The 20,225-nt window shown below is 42.6% G+C and overlaps 3 protein-coding genes across 5 annotated transcripts; 1 reads left to right on the top strand and 2 right to left on the bottom strand.

The window, feature by feature from the left end:
* Window positions 1–370: 370 nt before the first annotated feature.
* LOC113093355 (uncharacterized) lies at window positions 371–6,660 on the bottom strand. The gene is made up of 2 exons (XM_026259176.1): window positions 5,109–6,660; window positions 371–1,805 (listed from the first exon to the last, which is right to left on the bottom strand). The coding sequence occupies exons 1-2, from the start codon at window positions 6,237–6,239 to the stop codon at window positions 1,803–1,805; spliced, it is 1,134 nt and encodes a 377-aa protein (XP_026114961.1). The 5' UTR covers window positions 6,240–6,660; the 3' UTR covers window positions 371–1,802.
* Window positions 6,661–10,597: 3,937 nt separating this feature from the next.
* LOC113093359 (uncharacterized) lies at window positions 10,598–12,811 on the top strand. Its single transcript, XM_026259180.1, has 2 exons — window positions 10,598–11,388; window positions 11,737–12,811. The coding sequence occupies exons 1-2, from the start codon at window positions 10,802–10,804 to the stop codon at window positions 12,593–12,595; spliced, it is 1,446 nt and encodes a 481-aa protein (XP_026114965.1). The 5' UTR covers window positions 10,598–10,801; the 3' UTR covers window positions 12,596–12,811.
* A 300-nt stretch (window positions 12,812–13,111) lies between these two features.
* LOC113093356 (uncharacterized) lies at window positions 13,112–15,879 on the bottom strand. 3 transcript variants are annotated; one of them, XM_026259179.1, is made up of 5 exons: window positions 15,645–15,879; window positions 14,489–14,683; window positions 14,334–14,404; window positions 13,755–14,213; window positions 13,296–13,707 (listed from the first exon to the last, which is right to left on the bottom strand). In XM_026259179.1, the coding sequence occupies exons 1-5, from the start codon at window positions 15,648–15,650 to the stop codon at window positions 13,593–13,595; spliced, it is 846 nt and encodes a 281-aa protein (XP_026114964.1). In that variant the 5' UTR covers window positions 15,651–15,879; the 3' UTR covers window positions 13,296–13,592. The 3 variants fall into 3 exon arrangements, with proteins under 3 accessions (XP_026114962.1, XP_026114963.1, XP_026114964.1); XM_026259177.1 differs by having other exon boundaries at window positions 13,112–14,213; XM_026259178.1 differs by having other exon boundaries at window positions 13,112–14,213; window positions 14,334–14,391.
* Between the last annotated feature and the right edge of the window lie 4,346 nt (window positions 15,880–20,225).

The raw sequence follows: 20,225 nt of genomic DNA, 5'->3' as shown, positions 1-20,225 counted from the left end.
TTGTGTATATGCACCAACCTCCCAGTTAGAAAGAATGTTGTTTTTAGATCAATTAAATACAGTAATAGAAAAATGTGATAATGAAGAATTTTTGGTTGTGGGAGGAGATTTTAATTGTGTTGAAAGAAATATAGATAGGAATCATGTAGAACCACATATGGCTTCACGCCGGAAACTGATACAAATGATAGAAGGGAATGAGCTTTGTGATGTATGGAGATGATTTTAATCATGATGTTAAACAATACACATGGACGCATGTTTGTGAAAATGTGTTGTCAATGGCACAATTAGATAGATTTTATGTTTTCAAACATCATCTTAGTTTTTTTGTGAATGGCTCAATTCTTCCAGTTGGTTTCTCTAATCATAGTTTGGTTGTGTGTAGAATGATCGTTAGTTCTGTTAAAATAAGTAGTTCTTATTGGCATTTTAATGTGACATTGTTGTCAGATTTACAGTTTAAAGATGTTTTTAGGTTTTATTGGGAGTCTTTTAGAGAACAAAAACATATTTTTTCCTCTTTACAGGAATGGTGGGACATTGGGAAAGTAAATATTAGGCAACCATGTCAACAATATACTCTTAATGTCACAAGTTTTTTTAACTCAGTCTATAAAGAAGTTAGAAGAGGAAATTATTGAAATTCAAGTTTTAATTCAAGAATCAGGAAATGCAGACCATTTAGATTCCCTTTTCATGAAAAGATCAGCTTTGTCTGAATTCTATAAAAGAAAGGCTCAAGGGGCATTGGTCAGATCACATTTTCAGGATGCAGAGCAGATGGATGTTCCATCAAAGTTTTTTTTTCGGACTAGAAAAAAGAATGGTCAAAGACGGTATATTCAGAATTTAAGGTCTGAAGCTGGGGTTCTGTTATCAGACCCAGTCGAAATGAGGAAAAGAGCAGTAACATTTTATAAAAATCTTTATAGTTCTGATCATAGGATAGATCAAGAGGTTGATGGTTTCTTCTTTGAAGATTTGCCAAAATTATCAGAAAGTGCCAATGCAAAACTTAGTGAAGGTATAATTTTAATTGAACTGTATGAAGCTCTCCAGAGTACGCAAAACTGGAAAGTTCCAGGGATAGATGGGATTCCTTTTGAATTCTATAAAGCATACTGGGGCATTATAGGAGAAGACTTGCTTGCAGTTCTTAGTGAAAGTTTAGTCAGTGGTTTTTTTACCACTTAGTAGTCGGAGAGCAGTTCTTATACTCCTCCCAAAGAAAGGAGATTTGAGTGATATTAAAAATTGGAGACCAGTGTCCTTACTGTGCTCTGACTACAAAATTTTGTCTAAAGTATTGGCGATTAGATTAGGGAAAGTTTTAGATGACATAATTAGTCCCGACCAGTCCTATTGTGTGCCTGGAAGATCTATATTTGATAACATTTTTTTAATCTGAGACTTGATGGATTTTTCAAAGATTTGTGGTGTTGACTTTGGCTTGATTTCCATTGATCAAGAAAAGGCATTTGATCGAGTAGAGCATGATTATTTATGGAAGACTCTAGATGCCTTTGGGTTTAATTCGGATTTTAAAGGTTTGTAGAAATATTAAGCTCAGGATCAGCTGAGAAGGAAGGAGGACGGAGTCGGCGTTCTGAGGCTCGTGGGAATATTTATTAGTTCAAAAAGAAAACAAAACTCGCGCCACATGCGCATCAATCACGTTCACTGAACACTAATCTGGGTTACGGTCTCTCCCGCACGTCTGCTGCTTCCGCCCACGAGCCCTCAGCTCTCTCGGTCTCTGCCGGTTCGCGGGCGGCTTAAATGCCGATTCCCCACGCCAATCACTGCAACGAGAAGCAGGTGTTACTTGTTTCTCACTTGAGCCACTTACCACCGCTCGTCTCCTCACTCTCTCTCCCGTCGCAGACCTCGCTGAACCACGCCTCCGCCGCCACATACCCCCACCGCCCGACTCAGGCCGGGGAGCCATCCGGCCTGCAGCTCCCCCCCCCCCCATTCCTGGAGAGGAAGTCGGCCACAGCCATCTGCGCCCCCGGCCTGTGAATAACCTTGAACTTAAACGGCTGCAGAGCCAGATACCAACGAGTGATTCGCGCGTTGGTATCCTTCATGCGGTGGAGCCACTGGAGGGGCGCATGGTCCGAGCAGAGGGTGAACTCCCGCCCCAGGAGGTAATAGCGAAGGGTGAGAACCGCCCACCTGATGGCCAAACACTCCTTTTCTATGGTGCTGTACTTAGTCTCTCTCTTTGAGAGCTTTCGACTAATGTACAGCACCGGCCGGTCCACCCCCTCCACCTCCTGGGACAGGACTGCGCCCAGCCCCCTGTCCGACGCGTCAGTCTGCAAAAAAAAGGGGAGAGAAAAGTTAGGAGAGTGCAGGAGCGGTCCGCCACACAGGGCAGCCTTAACCCGGGTGAAAGCCTGTTGGCACTGCTCCGTCCACTGGACCGTATCTGGTACCCCCTTTTTAGTGAGGTCAGTCAGCGGGCTGGTGAGGTCCGAATAGTCAGGGATAAACCTCCTGTAATATCCCGCCAGCCCCAGGAACTGCCTCACCTCCTTTTTGGTCTTGGGCCTGGGGCAGGCTGCAATCGCTGCCGTCTTGTCAATTTGGGGACGCACCTGCCCGTGACCCAAGTGGAAGCCCAGATACCTTACCTCCACCCGCCCAACTGCGCACTTCTTCGGATTGGCCGTTAGCCCCGCCCGTCTCAGCGCCCCAAGTACGGCCCTCACATGCTCCATATGCCGCTGCCAGTCTCCACTATAGATGATAATATCATCCAGATAGGCCGCGGCATATGCAGCATGGGGTCTTAGCACCCGATCCGTGAGGCGCTGAAACGTAGCCGGTGCCCCGAACAAACCGAACGGAAGCGTCACAAATTGGTGCAATCCAAACGGCGTGGTGAAGGCTGTTTTTTCTTTGGACATGGGAGATAAGGGGATCTGCCAATATCCCTTTGTTAAGTCCAGTGTCGAATAAAAATGAGCCGTGCCTAACCGATCAAGCAACTCGTCAATCCGTGGCATTGGATAAGCATCAAACTTTGACACTGCGTTCACCCTGCGATAGTCCACACAAAAGCGCACTGAGCCGTCCGTTTTAGGCACCAAAACTATCGGGCTCGCCCAATCACTGTGGGACTCCTCGATTACTCCCATCCCTAGCATAGCTTCTAATTCCGCCTGAACTACCTTTTTTTTGTGTTCAGGTAATCTATATGGCCGGCTTCGAACCACCACGCCCGGCTCGGTCTCAATATGGTGCTGAATCAAATTAGTACGACCCGGCAGAGGCGAAAACACGTCGGCAAATTTGGACTGCAACCACCCCGATGTCAGTGAGCTGCGAGGGCGAGAGGTGATCCCCCCCTGGGGCCAGGGCGAGGGATTTCTCTTTGACAAACGCTTCTGGCCCGAGATCCTCCTCTCCGCTCACTGCCGTCGCTAACAGCACTGACGCCTCCACCCTCCATTTTTTGAGGAGGTTGAGGTGGTAAATTTGGCGCGTGTTGCCCCGATCCGTTCGTACTACTTCATAATTGAGATCCCCTATCCGCTGTGTGACCTCAAAGGGTCCTTGCCACTTTGCTAATAATTTGGAGCTAGAGGTGGGTAGTAAAACGAGCACTTTATCTCCCGGTGCAAATTCTCGTAGCCTAGTTCCCCTGTTATACGACTGGCTCTGTCTGCCTTGGGCCTGCAGCAAATTCTCCATAGATGTGTATGGAGTTTTGCTCTCAGGTCCAAGACATATTGAATTTTGTTTTTACTCTCCGAACGTCCGTCCTCCCAAGTTTCTTTCAGGACGTCCAAAACCCCCCGGGGTTGGCGTCCGTAAAGAAGCTCGAAGGGGGAAAACCCCGTGGAGGCTTGGGGGACCTCGCGCACAGCGAATAAGAGGGGTTCCAGCCATCTGTCCCAATTTTTCGCGTCCTCTTGTACGAATTTACGAATCATCGTTTTCAAAGTGCGGTTAAAGCGTTCGACCAGTCCGTCCGTTTGTGGGTGATAGACGCTGGTACGTACCGCTTTATTGCCCAATAATTCGTACAATTCGCGTAACGTGCGTGACATAAACGCGGTGCCTTGGTCCGTGAGAATCTCTTTTGGGATTCCCACGCGGGAGATTAAACGAAACAGGGCGTCCGCCACACTCTTTGCCGAGATGTTGCGGAGCGCCACTGCCTCAGGATATCGGGTTGCGTAATCGACTATGACTAGCGCAAAACGATGTCCGCGTGCCGATCGCTCTAATGGCCCGATGAGGTCCATGCCAATTCGTTCGAAGGGGACCTGCACTAGAGGAAGAGGGCGCAATGGCGCTTTTGGGGTGGCCGGTGGGTTTACCAACTGACATTCACGACAAGACGCGCACCATCTGCGCACGTTCTCGTGAATGCCCGGCCAAAAAAACCGGGTCATTAGGCGATTTAGTGTCGCTGTCATTCCCAAATGCCCTGCCATAGGATTGCAATGTGCCGTCTGGAATAGCATTTCCCGACGGCTCCGAGGTACTAACAATTGGGTTGTATCCTCCTTTGTTTGCGTGTCGTGGGTCACGCGATACAACCGGTCTTTAATAATGGCAAAATACGGATAGGAGAGCGCACGGTCAGGATGGAGGACCTGTCCATCAATAGTCCGGACCTGTTCAAACGCATGTTTGAGGGTTTCATCCTGGGACTGTTCCAGGGGAAAGTCATTGCAACTAGCAAGGTTCAGCCTCGCCAAGCCGCTCAGTTCCCCTGGAGCTGTCCCGCTGGGTCCTGGCACAGATTCTCCCACCTGAGCGCTCGCTCCCCCGTCCTGCCGATTCTTATCCCCCGAGGCACCCACGGTTAAACACCCCAATAGTTGTTCGAAGCCTGGCCAATTGGGTCCCAAAATTAGCGGGTGCCGGAGGCGCGGACTAACGGCCACCTCCATGTAATGCTTTTGGTCCCTAAATTTAATAGCTATGGCTTTTACGGGGTATTCCACTATATCCCCGTGCACACACCTCACTTTAACCATGCGGCCCATATCCAATGCCCCAGATTGTATCAGGCTTTGATGAATGGAGGTCTGGTTACAACCTGAATCCACCAAAGCCCGATAGATACCCCCCTTAATACTCACAGGTATTTGGTACAACCCAGCTTGATCGGGGGCAGCCTGCGGGTCATCCGGGATCCGGACCAACGTCCCCACCTCCATGACCGGGCACCTATCCACAAAATGGCCCGGATCCCCGCAACGCCAGCAGGCTGGCCCAGGCCTCCCCGCCGCCCTAGTGGCCGGAAGTGGCTCAGGTGATTGGCGTGGGGAAGTGACAGGAGCCTCCTCGCCCCCCTCCCAGCGTGCCGGCCCCGCCCCCCTGGCAGGGCCCCTCGACCCGGCCGCCAGTTCCGTCCCCGTCCTCCAACGCGGCGCGGCCCTCGGTGGCCCCCCGACTCGGGTCCTAGGAGAAGGAACAGACTTTGGGGTAGGGGAAGAGAGAGATGTAGGGGAAGAGAGAGAGAGAGAGATAGCTGGAAAGGGTTCGCCGACCCCGGAACAAGCCGCCAGCTGGTCCTCCGCCAGTTGGATGGCCAGATCCAGCGACGCCGGCCGGTGGCTCTGGACCCACTGAGCAGTCTTTTTCGGGAGACGGGAGACGAACTGCTCCAGTACCACCGTGTTGATGATACTCTCGGCGTCGCTTCCTCCGGCCAACAGCCATTTGCGGCATGAGTCCCGGAGCTGCTGGGCCAGGACAAAGGGCCGGCCCGCTTCGGCCAGGTCCAGCGACCGGAAGCGCTGACGATGCTGCTCGGGGCTGAGGCCGACCCTTTGGAGAATAGCTCTTTTTAGGTCGGCATACACCAGGAGGTTCGGGACGGGCAGTTGTTGGGCCGCCTTCTGGGCCTCTCCTGACAGCAGTGGGATCAGCCGGACCGGCCAGCTGTCTGATGGCCACCCACATGCCTCGGCCGTCCTCTCAAACAAGTCCAGGAACGCCTCCGGATCGTCGGTTGGCGCCATCTTCGTGAGAGGCATGTGGGCAGCGGGGCCGGCACTGGGGCTTGCCGGCCGCGTCCGAACCTCCCGGTCCAGCAAGCTCCGGAACAGCTCGCGGTCCTCCTGCTGGGCCTGCATCATCGCCTGGAAACGGCGATCGTGGTCGGCCCGCAAGTCCAGCAGGGCCTGGTGGTGTTCTTGGTGCAGGCCCGCGAGCGACGTGATGATCTCTGCAAACGGCGATCCCGATGTTCCTGGCGGAGTCTGCATGGCGGGGTGATTCTCCTTCCCTCCCGGGTTTCGGCACCAGTGTAGAAATATTAAGCTCAGGATCAGCTGAGAAGGAAGGAGGACGGAGTCGGCGTTCTGAGGCTCGTGGGAATATTTATTAGTTCAAAAAGAAAACAAAACTCGCGCCACATGCGCATCAATCACGTTCACTGAACACTAATCTGGGTTACGGTCTCTCCCGCACGTCTGCTGCTTCCGCCCACGAGTCCTCAGCTCTCTCGGTCTCTGCCGGTTCGCGGGCGGCTTAAATGCCGATTCCCCACGCCAATCACTGCAACGAGAAGCAGGTGTTACTTGTTTCTCACTTGAGCCACTTACCACCGCTCGTCTCCTCACTCTCTCTCCCGTCGCAGACCTCGCTGAACCACGCCTCCGCCGCCACAAGGTTATATTAAATTATTATATAATGACATTGAGAGTATGTTGAAATTTAATGGTGGCTTGTGTTTTCCTTTTAAAGTTCAGCGTGGAGTGAGGCAAGGTTGTTCATTATCAGGCATACATTGGCAATAGAACCACTTTTGCAAAGGTTGAGAAGGGTATTGAAAGGCCTCAAATTGAGGAACTGTGAAAGTACTTTTGTTTTATCAGCTTATGTTGATGATGCTGTTGTAATTGTAAAAGAGCAAAATGATGTGAACCTCTTAACGAAAACTTTGGAAGAGTTTGAAATGGTATCAGCTGCAAAAGTGAATTGGTCAAAAAGTGAAGCTGTTTTGGTGGGAGAGTGGATAACAGAACCCCTCAAACTCCCTGGTGGTCTGACATGGAAAAAAGATGGGTTAAAATATTTGGGAGTTTATTTGGGGCATGAGTCTTTTCAAATTAAAAATTGGGAAGGGATGATTGAGAAAATAAAGGGTAGACTGGATAAATGGAAGTGGATTAAGAAAATATTGTCCTATAGGGGTCGAACCCTTATTATTAATAACCTTGTTGCTTCATCTCTTTGGCATCGACTGACTTGTGTTGTCCCACCACTACTGTTTCTTGCTAAGATACAATCAAAGTTGATAGACTTCTTCTGGAATAAGATGCACTGGGTGATTCATAGCATCTTGTACTTACAAAAGGAAGAAGGTGGTCAAGGACTTGTGCATCTACAAAGTAGGACAGCAACATTTCGTCTACAATTTATACAACGTTTCCTGAAAGGCCCAGAGTCTGTAAGTTGGAGACCAGTGGCAAGTGCTGTTTTAAAAACTGGTGCAGGTCTAAATCTGGACAAATCCTTATTTTTATTGGACCCAAAAACTTTAAATGTGGAGAAATTTCCAATTTTTTATCGGAATCTTTTTTAAACTCCAAAGGAGAAGCAACCCCACATCATTGTATTGGCTTTTGGAAGAGCCATTGCGTTATGGTGCAAGACTGGACATTACTAATGCATCAATGTCACTGGCAAAAGCCTTTGTAAAGGCTAAAGTGGTGACTCTTCGTCAATTAATGAGTCTGGCAGGACCAGATTTTATGAAAGTGGATGCAGTGGCAACACAATTGGGGTTTAGATCCACTCGAGTGGTTGGAAAAATACTGCAGAAGATACAGACTATCCTTACAGTAGAAGAGACTGAATTACTTAAGAAACATGGTGAGGGAGAAATTACTCCCAATGATAAAGATTTTTTTCCAAGTTTGACTGTTTCTCCTATTTTAGAGGAGGAAGGTGGAATTTTTCTTGATTCAGAAAAAGAAGTGGTCATGGACCTTGAAGAAGTGAAGGGCAAGAGATTGTACAAGTCATGTGTGAAATGTTTTAATAAAAAAACATTAAATGGAAAAACTGATATACCTTGGCGAACTGTGCTAGGTTTGGATGAAGTTTTTAAGCCAAACTGGAAAACTTTTTACAAGCCACCATTAAATAAGAAAATTGGAGATTTGCAGTGGAGGATTTTACATTGTATTATTGCTGTAAATGCTTTTATCTCTGTGTTGAATCCTGATGTAAGCCATGAATGCCCATTTTGCTCACAAAGGGAGACTGTGTTTCATGTTTTTATGAATTGTCATAGACTTAAACCTTTATTTGAAATTTTACAAAATTTGTTTAAGTATTTTGATAAAGAATTTTCAATGCAAACTTTTATCCTTGGTGTTAAATATACAAAGAGACGACAGAGAGAGTGTCAGTTGTTAAATTTTGTTTTGGGCAAAAGCACAATGGCAATATACATGAGTCGGAATGATAAAATTGAACAAAATCAGGAATTTAATTTGGTGTCTATGTTTGGTGCTATGGTAAAGTCAAGAATTTTGATTGATTTTAGGTTTTATAAAGTTACTTCATGTCTTGCCATGTTTGAGAATGGTGTTATGGAGGGGCTCTGTTGTAGATGACAATCTTTATTTTACTCAATTTATGTAATTTATTTTAAATAGTTTGTTTTTAATGCTTTAAAACACTTAAATTGTAATAAAAGAGTTTTCAAAATTCAATTATCTCTCTCTGTGTGTGTGTTGGACAGTGCTTGGCTTGTGTCCAGTGTTGAAGTTATTTGTTTATGAATGAAATACTTTTATTATAGTGTACAATTGCACTTTATTATTCCACATTGTGTAGCTGTTCATTCTAAAGGTCCAGTCTGTCTTCTAATTTTTATGTAACTGTTACTCTTTGACATATTGAGTAAATCCTATGGACCAAGGACTGTTGTGATATCTTGATTAATCCAAATCCTATGGTAGAGTTCCCTCTTACTTGAATGTAGCTCACTCACTTGCCCTAACACACATGCACACTCACATACACCTACAGAACCTCTCCTGACTTTCTCTTTCTCGCTCTCTCTGGTTCTCTATCTCTCCATCCCAGTGTTGAAATTAAGTTATAATTGCCTCATTAAATTGTGATTACATATGTTATTAATTCATTTTGGGAAGATATTTCATGTCTTTACTAGTCACTTTACTTAACACTTAACACTGCTACAGTTGAAGTTTGAAGCCGTGTTGGTAGTAAAAATATTGTGATGTTAGTAAAATAGGTGGTAAAAAGGTAGTAAATTCAATTTAAGAAACTCTGTATAAACCCTGTGATTACTTGAAACGGATTATTGCCTCTGATGATGATTATTATTATTATTAAAGTTTATTTGGCAAGGACAGCGCACAATTTAGACAATTGCACCAGAGTTAGCTAACAGCTAATTTGCATCTGTTGTCCCTGGGCAGGTAGACAAAACAAAAAAACAAAAAACTCAAAACAACCACTAAACAACAAATCCACTACATAGATTTACAAAAATACATATTATCCATCAATTCAAAATTGATAAAAACGGTTTGATATATACACCAAATACAGAAAACACAATGCAATCATTAATGGTGACACTCTTGTGCTGATTTTAGCCACAATTTGAGGCTGGCTTTAAATACTGCAAAACTTCCTGAGTTTCTAATGTTTGTGGGTATTGAATTCCACTTCTCCGCTACTTTAACAGAGAAGACGGATTGCCCAAATGTTGTCTTTCTAAAATGCGGTACCAAATCACCCCTAGGTGATGCTCTATTTCTACTGGCACTGCCACTGCAGGATAAAACTATGCATCCTCTAAGAGGAGGGGGTGCACGATCATGAATAACTTTAAACATTAGACATACATCCGCATAAAATAAGAAATTATCAAAATTGAGAAAATTATATTTTTTCAGAATATTACAATGATGATAATCCTTAGGTTTTTTTGTCTAATACTTTTAAAATTTGTTTATAAAGTGAATAAATAGGCTTGAGCATAGTTGCTCCTGCCTTTGACCAGGTTGTTATACAGTAAGACAAATGGGGAAAAATCATTGTGTGTACAAATAGGTTTGCAGCAGACAGTGACAAATTATGTCTAATACTCTTAAAATTGTTTAGATTAAACTTAACAGTCTTGATGACCTTACTAACTTGTTTTTTGAAGGTCAAATTTGTGTAAATTATGATGCTTAAATATTTAACGTGTCACAGATGTAATGACTTCACCTTTAATTAAAATATCAGGATTAACTGAGTTATTAATCCTCGCTGTAAAATACATGCAAACTGTTTTACTTAGATTAAGGGTCAAACATGAATTTGCCAGCCAATCCGACACCTTACTCATCGAAGCTGTCAGTTTGGCTGCAGCGTGTTCTTTAGATCTTGAATGGGTAAAAATCACAGTGTCATCAGCATACATCTGGATGTTAACATCTGGACATGTTTGAGGGAGGTAATTTATATATATACAAAATAAAAGAAGTCCTAAAATAGACCCTTGAGGGACCCCTGAAATACAGTTTGCAAATGAGGAACACTTATCACCCACTCTTGTACATTGTTTTCTGTTATTGAAATAGGATTCCATCCAGGTCATGGTATAGGCTCTATGCAGCGGGAATCGTGACGTGTTTCCGACTACACTCTCTACTGGGCTAACAGTTTCCGGTCCCTCTTTACATCTGACGCTAAACCTCGCGAGATCGTTGGGTATGGCGCGAAACTTAAAAGCGACAAACATTTCCCTCAACATTTCTGGTTGTTAGTATATATCGTTTTTGACATCTTAACCATGGAGAAAAAGGTTTTCCGATACCAAAAGCTAATGCGACCTAGATCGGAACATTGTTGTGTGCCGTTGTGCGTTGTGTCGGCAAGATACAACTCTACGGTTAGTTTCCATTCATTTCCAGTGGAAGAGGATCTCAGAAAAAAGTGGCTCGTTCAGATCAGGAGAGATGACTTCCAAGTCAACAAAAACACAAAGGTGTGTAGCGTTCATTTCAGATCTGATGACTTTATGGAAGGGGCTCGTCTGAAACGTCTGAAAAAAGGTGTTTTCCCTACACTGTTTGAGTGGAACCACTACCAGGAGCAGCCGCCGAGGTTGAGTGTTTGGGAACGTCGAGAGAGACCGCTGACCCCTGATCCTGACTCGGACGCAGAACAGGAAGATATGGACTTCGATGTGGAGAGCACTGGACATGATTATTGTTCAGTTCCCGAAGCTGCAGCCGTGGACATGGTTCTACATGAAAACGAGGAGTTAAAAAGAGAGATAGAAGATGTACGGAAGCAGTTGGAGCAAACAAAGATGATGCACCGCTTTGGTCTCAGTAGATTTGCTGGGTCCGATGAGGACATTCGCTTTTATACAAGGTAAGATTGTATTGCCGGTGGTAAACATTTGTAATAGTATTACCACTGTCCTGAAAACACTGGTCCACATTTCTGATAAATATTATTGGAGTTGTATACGATAGCTACACGTATTCTACACTGACAAAATAATAACAACAACATAATTATAAGTATGAACACCAGCTGTTGTCTTCAACAGCAACCAGAGTTAGTTTAATTATACATAGCAAATTCCATAATTGTCATGACTCAATATTGCAAGATTGTTGATTCAGTTACTTGTAGTTCTTTAAACTTACTACAAAGCCATGTATAAGTATTTTATGCCATGTGAGAACCAATGCACGTTTTTTTTTTTCTTGACAGATTTGCAACATACAACCACCTGATGGCCTTCTGGGAACTGATTGAACCGGCAACTCACAGGATGATTCGTGTCACCAACTCCAAAGTCTTCAAGGAGCCTGGAAACACTCGGGCACTTCCTGCAATAGATGAGTTCTTCCTGTTCTTGATGCATCTTGCTTTGGGCCTCAAGCAAAAGGACCTTGGTCATCGGTTTCAAGTACATCAGACCACTGTAAGCCGCATCATAACAACCTGGGCCAACTTCCTGTACTTTGTCCTGGGGTCAGTGTGCATTTGGATGCCAAAAGAGAAAGTACGAGCCCATCTGCCAGAAGAATTCCATCAATTTCGAGACACACAGGTTATCCTGGATTGCACAGAGATCCGCTGCCATACACCTTCCTCTTTGCTACTACAAAGTGAGGTCTTTTCAAATTACAAGTCTCACTGCACCTTCAAAGCTTTAGTAGGAATGGCACCTCATGGTGCAATAACATTTGTTTCTGCACTGTATGCAGGGTCTATTAGTGACCGGGAGCTGTTCAAACAGTCAGGGATCATTAACCTTCTTACCCCTGACATGGCCATCATGGTGGATAAGGGCTTCTTAATTGATAGCCTGGTGCCATGTAAAATCCACCGGCCTGTTTTCCTGACCAATGGAAAACAAATGTCAGCTGATGAAGTGACACACACTCAGTCTGTGGCTAGGCTCAGGGTACATGTTGAACGTCTTATCCGTCGTGTTAAAGAGCATAAGTTGTTTGACACAATCATTCCCTTGTCAATTTCTGGTAGCATAAACCAACTGTTCACAGTGGCATGTTTGCTTGTGAACTACCAATGTGGACCACTTGTCAAGGCATGGAGCCACTGAGTCTAAAAACTTGATGATGTGCTAGGGTTTGTATAAATATTGTACATATTCTTTTGTTAATACTATGGATTTCACACTCTGTTCTGTATTAATACCTCTGATCAACAGACAAAACTCAGACAGTTTCCTTATACATATTTTATTATAATAACACAAAAAAACTATAAGAACCTAAAGATATAGTATATACATGTGTAATGTAATATAATAGATAGGTATATATTGTATATAATGTACATATATAATAAATATAATGCTGTATAAAGATAATGTGTATATATACTGTAATAAAATAGGTGTGTATATATATACTGTATAAATATAGTGTATGTAAATATTGTTTTGTGTAAATGACTATGAATAATACAATAAATATAATGCTGTATAAAGTTATGTGTATATATATATATATATACATGTATATGTATATGTAATATAATAGATATTGTATATCTTGTATAAATGTAGTGTGTGTGTGTGTGTATATATATATATATATATATATATATATATATATATATATATATATATTGTTTGCATAAGATACAATAAACGATAAATATAATACTGTACAATAATTTCAGTGTAATTGAATGGACCACCAGTGGTATGTGGCCACACTTACACAGTCATTATATCTGAAATGACATAAACACACAAACACTTCTGTAGGTAGTGGTAAAAAAAAAAAAGATCTCCTCTGTCTCTAATGGAACACATTACATCTAAATTTTTGTGTATGCGCTCAACAAGCATGTCCTCCTGCGCACATACCACAAAATCGCACCACTCCAAACCTGTCAGGAGGATCTGACCTTGTACTTGCCAATAGTACTTGTGCTGCCTCCTAAGCTGCAAAGAGCCATCAGACATTTTCAGGTAAGGACAGTCAATGTAACTCTTGATGTTGGGGCATTTAATTTCCAGCAGGCCGAATGGTGGGTTTTCAGAAGGATCAAACACTACTCCATCGGGGGAGCATCCCAGCCATGGAGCATCAGGGTGTATAATGAACCCGCAGGGTGAATAGTTGACATTTTTTAAACTGCAGTACTCTGTCACGGCAACTGGCTCCATATCGATTCCTCTCCTCATGTCCTTCGTCATGACAGTCCCCCTCAGAATTCTGTGTGCCAGATTTTCAGCTGATGTATGACAGCGAACATGGCATGCCTCGTGAAAGCGTGTAGATGTAACTCGCATCTTTCTCAGTCGATGCCATTCCTGGCATGAGCTCTGCTCCCGTGTTGCAGCTTCAATCCTGTGGGCCATGTGGAATGACACCTGTAGCGATTTCATATATACATGTTCCTCCTCTGATAACACATTGGCACATGTGGTTGGCTCAAGCCTATAGCCTTGGATGGGAAGGGAAGGTTGGACAGGGGCTTCTGGGATGTTGTTGATTTCCCGCATTTCTGGTGGTTTTTGCTGAAATGACAGCACACTCCCGGCCTGGACAGCCCCAAAAGCTGACTGAACTAATGGGACTTCCGCTGACATGCCCATGGTGGTCACCAGAGGTGCAAGCAAAGGGGGAAAGTCCCTATATACTTCTTCCACTCTCAATGTGGCAAGATCTGGCATTTCCCCATCCAGTGCTTTGTAGAGAGAACTTCTGAAAATGTTGAAGTGAAAAGATGTAAAAAAATAAAATTCAGCATATTAATTGCACACATATTAACCACATTAACACATAGCTAAACTATATATATAACTAAAGGTAATATAGTCTCACCTCACACAAACAGCGGTAGAATTTTGGGGTTTGCGGACCTCCATGTCTCCCACTGGACCTGGCCTCACACCCTGACAGCAATGAGACATTTTGACATGGCATCACAATAATTACATGTGCATAGGTAAAATTCACATGACAGACAGATGACTTACCAAAGTCCTTGGCTTATGCCAGGTCTGCTCGGTTTCTGTGCAACTGTGCACTGGGGGTACAGCAAGGATGCCTAATTGTGAAAAATGTGCTGTTTGATACAATAGTGCAACCAAATGGTTGCATAAGGCACACCCCGCCACACAGGAGCAGTGGGTGCTCACCAAAATTACAGGTTTCGAGTCTTTTAACACCATCTAGGAAGAAATAGAAGCTTAGATGAGAAATACCCCTTAAGAGCTAAACTGTTAACAAGAGAAAAATATAACTAATAAAAGCATACAGTTGTATTGTAGATTAGAGCCACATAGACCTATCCATTCACATCCATAAACAGTAGACTGAGCCATGTACTAGGGCTGCACAAGTAATCAAATTTGCAATCGCAATTACAGATGACAAGTAATCGTTTAAAGGCACAATTACAAAATTATTGCATTTAGCCTCAGATATATGTGTGTGTGTGTGTGTGTTTGTGTGTGTGTGCTGCAGAAAGGAAAACACCAATCTTGTCATCTTAAGCACACAGAATAACGTAGGTGAACTTTTTCACTTAAATTATTCTGTGTGCTTAAGATGATAAGATTGGTGTTTTTCTTTCTACAGCTCACACACACACACACACACATATATACATACACACACACACATACATATACATATATATATATAGGTGTGTGTGTGTGTGTGTGTGTGAATAAACCGTATATATATTTGAGGCTTAATGCATTTTATAATCGCAATTACAATTTCAAGGGAATAATCTACAATTATGGTTTTTGTCATAATCATGCAGCCCTACCATGTACATTTAGATAATGTTATTCATCAACTGGGCAACTTATCAGCAGGCCTAACCATTTCCCTAACATTGACCCTAGTCACCCTACTTTCAATTCATGTGGCTTTTCATTTTTCCTCATGGATCTATGACAGACTGCCCTGACGCTGACCTCTCCTGTCACCTTGTTTTTCATTGACACTGTTACGGAAAAAGATGAACATACATTTCTAAACTGGATTACACTCGTTCTTACACTGTGCTAGTTTGTCTGTTTTAATATAGTAGAGTATTGTGAAAGGATATAGCCAACGTTAACAAGTTCAGTCACGTCAGTTTCTTGATTACAATGCATTGAGATAACATTAGCTACTTACCCTCATAGTTGTCGATATAGCTGCCGATATACATTTTGAATCCCTTTTCCCGCTTGCTTTTGGGAGCGGCACATGATGTTTTTACAAAACGGTCTATGTCATTTACTGTGAGACGAGGTAAATCCTGAAGACAGCGACTATAAAAGAGAGCCATATCTGTCCGTGTATAAACAGGAATTAGAACCGGAAGTTGGTAGCCTAGTACACGCGAACCCGGAACTGTGTCGTGCATAGAGCCTATTAACGGATAAATTAAATTTAGAAAGTTTCGATAATAAAACGTTGTGATTAACGGTATTAAATGCCTTCTTAACATCTAAAAACAAAGCTCCAACGACACCGCCTTTATCAAGTAGACTTTTGATTCGTTCCACAAAGAAACAATTTGCTGTTTCTGTCGAGTGATGCTTTCGGAAGCCAAACTGCATCGGGTGCAAGGTAAATTCACCTTCATTTAGATGAGAGACTAGCTGATCATAAACAACCTTTTCTGTAATTTTAGAAACTATTGGAAGTATACTAATGGGTCTATAATTTGATGTAAGAGTTCTATTACCTGTTTTTAAGATTGGAGTCACTACTGCGGCCTTCCAGGATGAAGGAAAATAAGATTTTGTTATTGACAAATTTATCAAATGAGTTAAAGGCTTACATAGTATTAATTTATAATTTTTCAAGAATTTTGCATCAAAATCAAAAACATCCTTAGACTTGGACCCTTTCAAACAATCAAGTGTTTTCATTACTGTATATTCTGAGACATTTTTGATTGTGAAAACAGGGAAATCATTATTAGCCGATGCAAGTACTCTTGGTCTTAGACCAAAATTTCTGGCTAGACACTGTACTGAATCTACAAAGAATGAATTAAAGATTGTAGCTATTTTTCCTTTATCTTCTATCACTTTTGATTGTTCGTTTATTACCCAATTTTGAATGGATTTACACTCCTTCTTTGTAATGCTATTAATATTTTCCCAAATCAATTTACTATTTCCCTAGGAGTCATTGATTAATTTAATAAAGTAATCAGCTTTAGCCTGCCTTAGATCTTTTACTACTTTATTTCGTAATTCTTGGAATTTTCTCCTATCATGTGGTAGTCCGAATTTAATAGTTGCCTTCAGTGCTAAGTCTCTTTGCTTCATTAAATTCCAAAGATTCTCATTTAACCATGGCAGATTATATTTTTTACATGGATGTACGATGTTTTTGCAAAACTGATTACGTTTCGGTAGCACCAGCAACTAAAGCAAAGTCTGAGGTTTGGAAAAGTTTTGACCTTGTTTATAATGATAATCCTCGAACAATGAGCCAGAGGGTTATATTGCTGGACGCGCCATCAGTGAGCGCAGGAACGCGCTGAAGCCATCTACAGTGGATTCAATCATTTTCCTCCACACAAACACGTAGCCCTTACCTAATTTTGGTGAGTAGATGTTTTTCAAATAATAACTAAATATTAATTGAGTCTTTAATGCATAATGTAGACAGAGTAGGGTATATAAGCTAATGTTGACATTATCACTCTTTTATTATGTCAGCTGCTATGGTGAAGCAAATCCGGCAGAGCCTTTATCTTAATTAATTTTGTTATTGCCAAATACCCATCTTAATTTAGAATTTATCTTAATAAAATTTTTAAGAAAGACTTGTTTTTATTGGTGCGTTGGCCTATTTATATGCTAAACGAGCCTATACCGAGGGCTGTTTATAGAGTGCTAAGATATTACGATTTAACAGAGGACTTATTTTATTTCTTTATTCAAGCTTCCAAGTGGCCTATTACGTTAGTCATGTATAAATTATGTTAAAACATGTATAAATGATTCATTCCTAACAAACGGCAGAAGAGCTGCGTGCATTTGAATAATGTCGGGTTGTAAATGGGTTCGGGCTTTTAAAAAGCTGTCAATCAAAATGTACTTGTCGGGCTCGGGCTGAAATCTGTCGGGCTCGGGTCCTGTCGGGCTTAACTTTTAAGGCCCTTTTACAGCTCTAACAGAAAATCGAATTGAAATCGAATCGAAAATCGAAATCAAAATCAAATCGATTTGAGAGCTTGAATCGAATTGATCTGGAACATCTGAAATGATACCCAGCCCTATTAATTACATCATTTTGCTATCTGGGTGAACTAACCCTTTAAGAAAAGCTGTTCTCTGCATTTCCAAGAGACAAGACTATACCTCTACAGACTAATGTTGTGTTTGTACTAAACCCAGAGTAGCCCTGAGTGAATCGACAGAATGACCCTGGTCTGCTCATATTCTAATACTATAGACTGCATTTAAAAAGCTTGCACAGGCTGTTTAATGCTGATTTTGTACTAAAGTAAGTGTAATTGATAAGTGTCTTTACACCCCATCCTCATGAAGTGCTTTGAACGGCTAGTCATGCACCACATCAAGTCTGCCCTCCCCCCTCCCTCGACCCCTTCCAGTTTCCATATCGGTCCAACCGCTCGACCGATGATGCCATCTCTTCTACCCTCCACTCAGCACTCACACATCTGGACAAAAAGGACTCATATGTCAGAATGCTGTTCATTGAAAGTTCAGCATTCAACACAATCATCCCTCAACAGCTCATTTACAAACTGATCCAACTGGGGCTCAACACTTCACTGTGCAACTGGCTGTTGGACTTTCTGACTGGAAGACCTCAGGCAGTATCGGTCGGCAGCAACTAGGGCTGTGCAAAAAATCGAATGCGATTTTCATGCACATCTCATCAGTAAAGATGCTCCTGTAAGTAGAAGTGTATCTCCAGCATGTCCGTTCAGATCAGGGTTGCCAGGTTTTCACAACAAATCCTGCCTAGTTGCTTCTTAAAACTAGTCCAAAAATAGCCCAATCGCGTTTCCGGGAGCTTCCCTGATAAAAATTCCATCTCATCTCCTTCAAGCCTTTTCTTCTGCAGTTGTACCTGCACTCACTCACATCATCAACACTTCCCTCCACACTGGTGTTTTTCCCTCATCATTTAGACAGGCACGTATAACTCCACTACTTAAGAAACCCAACCTCAACCCATCTCTTTTAGAGAACTACAGACCAGTTTCCCTTCTTCCTTTTATTGCAAAAACACTTGAACGAGCTGTGTTCAAACAAGGCTCTACATTTCTCACACACAACAATCTCCTTGACAGCAACCAATCTGGCTTCAGAAGTGGACATTCAACTGAGACAGCCTTGCTCTCAGTTGTTGAAGCTCTAAGACTGGCAAGAGCAGAATCAAAATCTTCAGTACTTATCCTGCTTGATATGTCCGCTGCTTTTGACACGGTTAACCACCAGATCCTCCTATCAACCCTACTGGCAAATGGCATCTCAGTAACCACACTTCAATGGTTTGAGTCTTACCTATCAAATATGTCCTTCAAAGTATCTTGGAGAGGTGAGGTGTCCAAGTCTCAACATCTAACTACTGGGGTGCCTCAGGGCTCAGTTCTTGGACCACTTCTCTTCTCTGTCTACATGGCATCATTACGTTCTGTCATTCAGAAACATGGCTTTTCATACCACTGCTATGCTGATGACACTCAACTCTACCTCTCATTCCATCCTGATGATCCGACGGTAGCTATTCGCATCTCAGCTTGTCTAACAGACATTTCTTCCTGGATGATGGACCGTCACCTTCAACTCAACCTTGCCAAGACAGTACTGCTTGTGATTCCAGCAAACCCATCGTTCCATCACAATTTCACCATCAAGTTAGGCACATCAACCATAACTCCTTCAAAAACAACTAGAAGCCTTGGAGTCATGATTGATGATCAGCTGACTTTCTCAGACCACATTGCTAAAACTGTCCGATCCTGCAGATTTGCTTTGTTCAACATCAAGAAGATCAAGCCCTTTCTTTCGGATCATGCTGCACAACTCCTTGTTCAAGCTCTTGTTCTGTCCAGGCTGGACTATTGCAATGCCCTCTTGGCAGGTCTTCCAGCCAATTCTATCAAACCTTTACAATTAATTCAATACAATTAATTCAATTAATTCAGCAAGATTAATTTTGAATGAGCCAAAGAGAATACACGTCACACCTCTGTTTATCAATTTGCACTGGCTTCCAATAGCTGCTCACCAGTGTTGGGCAAGCTACTTGGAAACTGAAACTACCCCCCTGGGAAATGTAGCAAGCTAAGCTACATCAACAGTAGCTTGCTACATCTAAGCTACTTTTAAAATACATTTTTATGTTGAACACGTTTTATTACAAGTCAATTCTATCTCAGTGCTTAAAACTGTCAGTCAAACAGACAGGCAGGTGTAATTGTTTAGTTTAATAGTTTTTTGTGTTCCTTATCAATTTGGCAACAAAATTATAATTATATAATATATGTGTCATCAATATATTATTAAATGTATTCAAATATATAAAATATTAGAAATAAAAAGGAAAATAATTGTGGCAGCGGAGGCGTGGTTTAGCGAAGTCTGCAACGGGAGAGCGAATGAAGAGACGAGCGGTGGTAAGTGGTTCAGGTGAGAAACTGTTAACAGCTGGGTCTCATTGCAGTGATTGGCATGGGGAACCGGTACTTAAGCTGCACGACAACCAGAGAAGAGCGAG

This window comes from Carassius auratus, unplaced genomic scaffold, assembly GCF_003368295.1.
Source record: "Carassius auratus strain Wakin unplaced genomic scaffold, ASM336829v1 scaf_tig00214972, whole genome shotgun sequence".
Lineage (NCBI taxonomy): Eukaryota > Metazoa > Chordata > Actinopteri > Cypriniformes > Cyprinidae > Carassius > Carassius auratus.
Note: the sequence above shows the minus strand (reverse complement) of the source record. Positions and strands in the feature narration are given on the sequence as shown.